The 10,131-nt window shown below is 30.9% G+C and overlaps 1 protein-coding gene across 2 annotated transcripts in view; it reads right to left on the bottom strand.

Annotated features, from left to right (window-relative positions):
* Positions 1–788: 788 nt before the first annotated feature.
* Positions 789–10,131, bottom strand: part of LOC139481246 (excitatory amino acid transporter 1-like) — a 74,846-nt gene continuing 65,503 nt past the window's right edge. For both annotated transcript variants that reach the window (XM_071264425.1, XM_071264424.1), the window contains exons 6-11: positions 6,193–6,319; positions 5,714–5,840; positions 3,417–3,650; positions 2,428–2,622; positions 1,884–2,018; positions 789–1,253 (exon numbers count right to left, since the gene is read on the bottom strand). In XM_071264425.1, coding sequence (XP_071120526.1) covers positions 1,046–1,253; positions 1,884–2,018; positions 2,428–2,622; positions 3,417–3,650; positions 5,714–5,840; positions 6,193–6,319 — 1,026 coding nt within the window. In that variant the 3' untranslated portion in view covers positions 789–1,045. The remainder of the gene's footprint in view (positions 1,254–1,883; positions 2,019–2,427; positions 2,623–3,416; positions 3,651–5,713; positions 5,841–6,192; positions 6,320–10,131) is intronic.

The raw sequence follows: 10,131 nt of genomic DNA, 5'->3' as shown, positions 1-10,131 counted from the left end.
CAGCTTTCTAAATATTTTACCTTAAGTTTAACTTCATATAAACTAGGTATATCCTGAATCATACAGGTGTCACCTTTCTGCATGCCAATTTTCAACATACATTCAAAATCATATATGAAAGAAGAGAGCTTCCGAAAGGAGGTACCACTAAAAATAACCCCTGGTTTTCTGGAAATCTTAAATTAGTGTACTATGGAGCGCATTAATCCTCAATTTTTAATGCAAACTCATAGACAGGTAAATTATGGCTCAAAATGGTCTTAATATATTTCTCTTTCAACAAAAGTTTCATTTCTGCAAATGTGTTGGTAAGTTTAGGTGAACAATGACATCAAATGCACTATTTTTTGTCCGAGTAGGCCTACTTTCACATACGTTCTAAATTTGAGGGAGTAATTGGTGGTATGACACCTAAAGGCCGTACAGTGACCTATAGGAGTTAATTTCTGTGTCATTTTGGTTTCTTGTGGAGAGTTGTCTCTTTGGCAATCATACTACATCTTCTTTTTTATATTTGACATATTTGTGTTTTTAATTCGAGTTGTCGATTTTCGCCGTGAAATGTCAAACAACTTTATAATATGATCGGAAATTTGTGATTAAATGGCTACTACAGGCGGATTGTGTATGAGGCCCCTTTATGGAGCTAAATATATGATTCATGAAAAATTTTTAGGTGTCATTCCTAAAGTTGTTTGCCCACCCTTTTCAAGTTGTAGAACCATATTTTGTGAACATTAGGTCTGTTTTAACATATCAAACACCTATAACATCTTTTATCTACTCTATTCATTGTTACATCATTTATTAAATGTAAAACAAAATGAACTGGAAGATTTACAACATTTACATTATATCGTATTAAACATACAATGTGGTGTGTTATTCACCAGAATATATATAAGGTTTACTATTTTAAGACATTAAGTTTTCAACTGAAAAATATATACAATATCGGTATTTTTTAAAATACACTGGATACATTAAAATAAAAATATACAATATGTATAATTGATATTTAAAACTATGAGTTTGGTTGAGTATTTCAAAGGCGTTGATTAAATGTTTCCTGTGATACACATTTTTCGTCATCAACCATCTCAGCTATTTGAATTCCATTTTCTTTTTCATTCAATACATCCAATGTCTTATCATCCTTGTTACCAGTTTTTAATGAAGACAAGCACATCCTCTGAGTAAACACTACACATGTCACTTGTACGCTGTAGTTTGTAATTGACCTCATCCTATCTCTGAAACGGGAATATAACTAACAGTGTTGTACGATAACATCATGCATGCATGAAACAAAGTAAAGTAGCTTTTAATATTTGTCATATTTTTCTGCATAATAATCAAACATATACATTTCACAAAACCCGGCATTTTAAAAAAGAAGAATGTGTTTGAGAACACGCGCTCAAATTTTGCAGTTTTCCAAGTTCAAAAGTGACATAGCTCTGAACGGTAAAAGATTAATAAATCAAATTTAAACTCTGTCTGTGTGTTGTGGTTCTTACCATTCTAAATGCGTTTCATAAAATTTTGAGGAAGACTTAAGTTAGAGTGCAGAAACAAAACAAATTGCAATGGTCCAGGTTAAGTGACTCACTACCCATGTTCTAACTCTGTCTGAAGGTTTTGATTCATATTATTGTTTATGAATTTCATGAAAAGCGATGATGCAAATTAAACTCGCGTAAAAATTCGGAAACCAAAACTAGACTTACGACAAGACGGATTACAGATGGACGGATTGGCGGTTTAGGTTTACACTTAATGTCCTCATTGCTTCAGTGCGGGAATAAACATATAAATATGTTAATATTCGAAGGATAAGATACAGATTATATTGCATCGTTTGTTATCATTATTATACTCACAGAAACCACTCGAATGAATACAGAAGTGCCGCCGCTTCTGGTGGAATATTTAAGGCAGTGAGTAGGATTATGACAGTAATCAAGCTAGCCCCTGTCACAGATGGTATGGCCAACGACGAAAATGTCGTTAAAATGCTGAAGAAAAAAAATCCGTCAGTACCGAATTATTTATACATTATAGTATTACTAGAATATTGCTGTTACAAGTTTTTTTGTGTTAAGGTGGTACCTAACACTACAGGGAGATAAATGTGTAAAATCTTCTAAACGTTTTAAATACGTTGTATTTCAAGGGAATATTAAGCTTCTGAATGATCAAACTGCTATATAACCAGTGTAATTAGTAAATACCTTGTCAAAATGTTATGAAAATTAAACGAGCCAAATTGATTTTAGTGAAAGTGTTGGGTACCACCTTAACACGATGATATTCATATTTGGTGGTCGTCTTTTGGAATTTTTTAAATGTATATCAATTTTATTTTATGTTAAAACAATAATCATCGTGTACGTATGTAACTAAATCTAACGGTAAAACACTCACATTACTAAAATGACCGAAGCAGCGTCCACTTCCTGGTCAGTGATTTGCATGACAAACAAACAGGATACACTTATGTAAATACAGCTCCCACAACGCCCAATAGCAGCACATAATGGAATAACAAATCGAGTTACTCTACGGTCTAATTTGTTTGGTCCTTCTAATTTCCGTATACTTTCAGGAATAGCAATGGCTCTGATACGAAAAATTATCAGGTTTATCGTACATGAATTAGTATGCTGTACTTATTTGAAAATACAAAAGTGCTTGTTATTTAAATGTTTCTATAATGTTTTTGTTTGGAGCAAAATTCGATTGCTCCCATGTTACATATTTATAAATAAAGCAATGAAATGACTACAATACTTATTATTAAGTTTAAATGAGTATACATATGTAAGATAGAGTAATATTGATTTTAAACACTATATACGTAGCACTTTTCCACTCATAAACGCAAAATTCGGTATTAATTTTGCAAGATGTCTTGTCGAATTCTATGAGTAATATGAAACAGTTGCTTAGGCTTTATTCTAGTTCCATCATACAATTATAATTTTGTTTATGGATGGTCTTTCGTGTCTGTTATATAGAAACGTGTTGTCATACATGTAGGTATCTGATGCTAAGTGAAATACACATCAATATATTAATCAATCTTAGACACAATGTATTCAACCTTTATGATATGGTACGACAGATAACTCATTTTGAATACTAGCATTTGTATTACAGATTTCTTTTTATCTGTCGACTTCATTTTTAAAGTATGTGAAAATAAATGAAATTAAACGAGATCTGGATTGACTATTTGTAAGGCGTGTTCATGCTGCTTGTAATTCTGTCCATTTCATATTTAGTGTTGGTATAGAAATGTCTGTATTCACAACACTCAATATGTCTTCTGTTGTCTGCTATAGTAGTAATTTCTGATGTTTACTAATAAGGAAACGTGCTTTCAAGTTTAATTTCAAGTTTGTTGTACTTACGTGCTAGAAGTAGCAAACACTATTATAAAAGCATGAATCACAGTGAAAAGAAATCTAAACGGATTCATTCTCATCAGTATAAAGTATGTTAATGGAACTGCTACTATCATGAAGAGTAAATAACCAATCATTTGTGTTGCTATGTATAAACCAAGTCTACTGAAATCATCCTCTAAGTTCTTTGTTCCTCCAATAGTTTTACCAATCAGACTCGCTACACCAATTGGAGTAAACCTGAAATTAAACTCCATAATACATAGTTGCTAACGCCAACAAACATTATTAATGCAATAAATGACAAACCAGATAAGTATGCACTCATACCACATCTTCTTATTAATAAATTTTTTGGGCAAAACACTTAACCCTTTAACATTCAAGGATTTTTTACCTTTTCTTCCCGAATAAAGGATATCTGTTTTCAATCAATTGCACATTTCGATAAAAAGCTCACTCAAAGGACAAGTTAGACTCATCTGATAGATAATTGACCAAGGTTTCAGGAAAACTTGATTTAAGGAAAATAATTTCTTACGTTGGTCACGTGATATCCCTCAAAAGTCACGTGACATGCTGAATTAAAGTGACAAAAATGTACAATTCAAGCGGAAAAGCGGTTTTACAGACATTTAGTGACAAAAACAGAACATAGTTTTAGTGTTAAATTAATGCATGAAGACTTTCGGAAACGTTATCGGTGAAAACTGTATACAGAAAGATGCAAAACTTGTCTGATTGGTAGAAATATCAAGACTCGAAACACCGAAAAATAGTGTATTTTTTGAGAATTTTTGTCATAGTCAAATAAATGGCCCAAGTTTATGTTAAAGATGTACTATTCATAACTGCTTACAGAATAAGCCTTTAGGAAAGAATTTTGAGTAAATTTTGAATGAAAATCTGGTATTTTTGAGTGCCCAGGCTAAGAATGTAACAAAAACAGAGAGAGGGGAGAAAAAGGGGGGGGGGGCGGATTTTTTCTTTTTGATGTTAATCATGTATTTCAGTTGTCTTAATTGAAATTGAAAGTAAAGTTAAGTTAAGTTACATTTAATATAGGAATTTATTTTTTCATCCTCCGGCAGTGAGGTTTGAACACGCGATCATCCGGGTGTAAGTCTGTGCATCTTTCCACTGAGCCACAGAAACCATTGGGAAACTTATGAAATTTAAGCATATAAGTCACCTTCTCTGTAAGACTAGAAATTAATTTTGGGAGAACATAATCAAACTTCGTTTTCTTAAGAAGCTATTTTTTGAAAATTATTATTTTTTGAAGCAAATTTGTAAGAAAGTTATTCAGAAATGTTCGTTTTTTCGTCTATATGTCACTATTTCTATACCTTAGCGATACGATATCCAACACCCTCATAACCAGACACTAAAGAAACAAAGATTTGTTATTGCTATTCCGACTTGGCTAACAATTTTTAACACATTTTAGATGTTCTCATCTCTTTTGCTATAAAAACTGACAAAAGAAAACATGAAAATTCCTTGTAATTTGAGTTTGTTTCAGTGTTGATACTCTATGAATCAGATTTTTTGTATGTGTATGAGTTTTACTTACAGTTTTGATAGTATTCTTGTAAATGATCACTGCACAGTTATCAAAATTGTCATTTTAAAACAAAGAACAGCAACAATTTGTCTTGTGACATTTTGTGAAAATATTCAATTTAAAAATAGAAATAAAACAGTTTTCCTCCAAAAACATCTTGTCAATATAGGGCAAATTGGCATAATGCATTGTATTTTGTTGGTTTCAGACACCAAAAATCAAGTTGGTGGTATACTGATCTTCAATTTGAGCCCACAACCACATATGTACGTCAAAAATTGTCAACGATACAAAACTTCATGCAAACTACTCCGCCACAAATTTTGCTTAACGGTCAAATTGACCGGTAGGAACGTAAAAGGGTTAATCATTGATTTTACTGAATCTACATAAACTCTGAATAACTTCACTACACGATATTGTAGATATACTATTAACATCATCATTTGTCTTAAAGTTTTTATAAAATCGGAGACTTAGTGCATGTGACAACTGATAATTAAAAATGTGATCAAGTCGATATGCAATATAGTTCTATCAACGCAATTATCATAACAAAGTATTCATAAACATTAATTAAAAACAACATTAATCACAATGGGTTAACCCTTTTAACGTCACTGATTGGTTTGTTCTTTGTAGCAAACGCGCGTCTTATTCAAGTCTAGTATCTCTGACAAGTTGATTGTCTTTTTTGACAGTAGATAACGTTTACAAACTATTTTTGAATCCTTACCAGATTAGTTTTCCTAATATCACCAAGATAATTTCTGTAGCTGCGTAGAAAAATTTGAAGAAAGGTTGCCCAATTTCTTTTGTTGACGCAGTGGCAATGCCAAATACGGCACTGGCTATCAAAATACCTAAATAAATAATCATATAACAAGGATATAAAAATGCTGACTCACACTTTCCCACTTACATGTATAGATCGAAATAAAATTCAAGTAAATTGAATAAATGATGATTGTAATGATATGAAAAACTACTCTGTACGTGTCATCTAAGACACACCAAAGCGTATTTGTATGTATTACTCTTCACTTCTGTATACTTTACACGTCAACACGGTTACAAATACAATTGATGGTGTAGAGTACAGTACTCTACATGGGTCTATGTTTCCTGGTCATTTCTTTTTTAAATAAAGCAAAAACGTATTCGTTAATATACATGTAAACATTGATCATAACAAACTATATGACAGGAATATACCTAGAATATTTGTGCTATTAGCAATTGATAGATCTTTTCCAGTCACCATAGTTTTTATGACTTCTACGATTGTTCCATTTATAGTCACATTTGCTTTGTACTTCTCTGTATCGTAGCTTGTAATTGTCTGAAAAACAGCAAACAAACTTGTAGGACTCCGATGAAGATATGTATGTTTTTCTTACCAATATTACGATATAAGTGAGACGTCCAGTTTTCGACGGGTTTTCGCATGCATTGTTATTGAAAAAAGTAAAATCACAAAAATAATGAACTCTGAGGAAAATTCAAAACGGAAAGTCCCTAATCGAATGTCAAAATCAATAGCTCAAACACATTTTCGAGGAAATTTGAGAAATACATCATAACGAAGCCTAAAATAAGGTGAAAAGATACTTAAAAGGGCATTATCTACGAGTTAGATTTTTTTTTATTAATTAATCATTAATTTGAGGTTTCTCTGTGGAAAGGCATATGATGATGTTTTATGAACATTGATTGTTAAGCTAGAGTATAGGTTTAAAAGCGGGGTGTTTGGCTAGCCACACAACCAGGTTCAACCCACCATTTGTTCTGAAAATGCCCTGTACCAAGTCAGGAAAATGGCCTTTGATATTTTATACTTCGTTTCTGTGTGTGTTGCATTATAGTGTTGTTTTTCTGTTGTGTCTTTGTTCTCTCTTATATTTGATGTGTTTCCCTCTTTTTTGTTATTAACCCGGATTTTGTTTTTACTCAATTGATTTATGAATTTCGAACAGCGGTATACTACTGTTGCCTTTATTTAAGCTTGTGTCATTTCGTGAATTGTACATGAAACTACTTCACCCGTTTACCTTGAAATTATATAGGCGTCTAAATAATGCAAAAATATGTCTTTTCATGAGGTTCATAAAATTACTATTATAACTTTTTTTCAAAATTTAATGAGTAATTTGCAGTAAATGAGGAATTAAGAAAAAAATATTTTATTTCATAAAAAGCGAGGTAACCGCCATATATTTTTTGAACGAGAAAAGCATATTATTCTTTTATCAAGATATCTGTTAATGATTTATTATTATAAATACAGGTTTAGAAAATTTAACAAAAATTAGGGAACATTGGCAATATGATATATAGTCCTTCGGTAACTTAGTTTTGAGAAGATGATAAATAAAAAAAACTAAATCTGAGATAAAATAAAATGAAGGAATTTTGTTTTGTTTGTGGGTATATATAATAATAGTTTGTCTGATCATATATATGGTTAGTGAGAGACACCTAACATTTAAGTAAATGAACTTTTGATGATGGCAACGCTTCTGCAACAAAATTCAAATTCAAATATATTTTTTATTGCTAATCAAAGCGCCCACAAGGAGCAGAACAATCAACATTAATTACATACAAATGATTACAAGTGATTCAATATGATTAAGACACAATGTTATAAAAGAAAAATAAACCAAAAAAAATATCTATCAACACAAATACAAGAATACAACAAGCACAGTGTTTAACAATATAAGGGGGGGGGGGGGGGGGGGGGGTCACTGGGCATTTCTATATCTTTATATTATTTAAGGAAACTTTCCTAAATGAGGATAAATTTTGCAATAATTCTCCGAGTTTCTGGAATATGAAAGTATCTTCAGAGGACATAAGCCAAATAAATTGTGATTTAATATCTAAACCACTGAAATTTTTAAACCGTTGTTTTATTTCATTTAAAAAATTGAAACGAATATTTGAAAGTTTGTGGCACTGAAGAAGAAAATGAATTTCATCCTCAACCTCAGTACCACACAATTTACAGATACGTTCTGACACTGTCAGATTTTTGTACCTTCCCCTCTCAATCTCTAAATCGTGAGCACTGATACGGAATTTTGTTAAATGATGTCTATATCTAAAATTTTCCTGCAAAAGGTAATTTTCTAAGCAAAATCTGCTTTTAAAAAGTCTATAAGTTCTGAGCTTGTTACCATATAGTTTATTGCCTCTGAAATCATTATTAAGCTCAGTTTGCCATATTAAATCATATTTTGATTGCATCTTTTTACATAAATAGTTTTTTAACTTAGTCTTTAAATTAAGTGCATAATTTTCATTGATGCTAAAGTATTTAAATAAAGTTTGAATACTGGTATACCAGCTCTTTTTCTGCTCATTATGTAGAGATTTTGAGAGGTTGAAAGCCTCTTTTAATAATAAGTCATCAGATTTTTTTAAACGTATATAATATTTAAACATATTTAACAAAACCTCCAAAAATAGAGGATATCTGCCAAGTTCACCCATATCTGCAATATTAGTTGCTTTTTTACTTACTCCAAGTATAAATTTACAAAAGCTTAAATGAGCCTTCTCTACTGCCAGGTCTCCACATAGTTTTTTAAAATAGTTATCCCCTTGAGTGTTTAGTTTGTGAAAGTTAAAGTCACCCCATATTTCACTGCCATACATTAAGACTGATTTAACTGTATGGTCGAAAACATGAATGAGAGTTTTTATTTTTGGTTTATGACCTGAGAAACATTTTTTAAGTTTAAATAAGGCCTTTAACCCTTTATTATACATTTCATGCTGGGCATCTGTAAATTTGCCATTAATACTAAATTTAACACCCAAGTAAGTATAATTTTTTGTGTTCGTTAGGGGGGTATTATTTAAATGAAATTGAGTAGAAAGAAGTCTACCAGAATTGCTAAAAATCATGACTTTGGATTTAGTAATATTAACTTCCAGTCCCCAATTATTGCAATAAATCTGTAGTTTATCAAGACATTCTTGTAGACCCCTAGGAGTTTCAGAAAGCAAAATTAGATCATCTGCATACATCAGACAATTAAGTTTTGTATTATTTAGTTTAACTGGAAAGCAATCCTCATCAAATATATCTGGAATATCATTAACAAAAATGTTGTACAAGATGGGACTTAAATTATCTCCCTGTCTTACTCCTATAAAAGATGAAAAAGTGTCAGTTACATGATTAGGGTCAATTTTCACTGACAATAAAGTTTTACTATATATATCTTTAACAACATTATAAAAATAGATCACTAACACCAAGTTTTCTTAATTTATAAAATAAGCCTTCATGCCAAACTTTATCAAAGGCTTTTTTAAAATCAATAAAGCAGGTATATAAATGTTTTAAACCTGTCTGAGTATATTTATCCATAAGACATTTCATGACAAACATATGATCTGAAGTACGCTTGCCTTTGCAGAAACCAATTTGCTCAGGACAAATGATATTTCTTTTAATACAAAATTTTTCTAATCTTTTAGTAAGAATTTTTGTAAATACTTTACTGAGACAACTAGTCACAGTTAGTCCACGATAATTTGATGGATCATCCTTTGAACCATTTTTAAATAAGGCAGTTATAAAACCATTAGCCCATATCTGAGGATAGTTTCATGTTGAAAGTATTTTATTAAAAACATGATTTAAACTTTTAATTATAAAACTTTGACTGTTTTTTATCATTTCATTTGAAATACTGTCTGGGCCACATGATTTTTTATTCTTTAAAGTATGAATTGCATCAGAAATTTCTTTATCTGTGATAAGGATGTCTAACTCAGTAAAAACTTTAGCATTTTCTAAATTATGTAAAAATTCTATTATATTAGGAGAAGGAGTTACTGGTTTTTTGTTAAGATCTTTAAAATATTCAGCCCACTCCGTGCTTGTTATATTTGATGATTTTTCTGTTTTTTTGTCTGAATTTTTAAGTGATTCTAATAAAGTCCAATAACTTTTTGGGTTTTCCTCACGCAAATTATCAAGTTGATCTATAAGATCAGCACGGAATTCTCTATATTTAGTTTTTCTTGCTTTTCTGTATTTTTTCAGTAAAGCAAAGAATGAGGATCTAATATAAGGATCTTTGTTATATTTTTTAAAAAGCTTTTCTTTATCGCATAACTGTTTTTTCATATTTA

Source organism: Mytilus edulis, chromosome 7 (assembly GCF_963676685.1).
Source record: "Mytilus edulis chromosome 7, xbMytEdul2.2, whole genome shotgun sequence".
NCBI classification, from domain to species: domain Eukaryota; kingdom Metazoa; phylum Mollusca; class Bivalvia; order Mytilida; family Mytilidae; genus Mytilus; species Mytilus edulis.
This window is presented reverse-complemented; position numbering and strand designations above follow the sequence as displayed.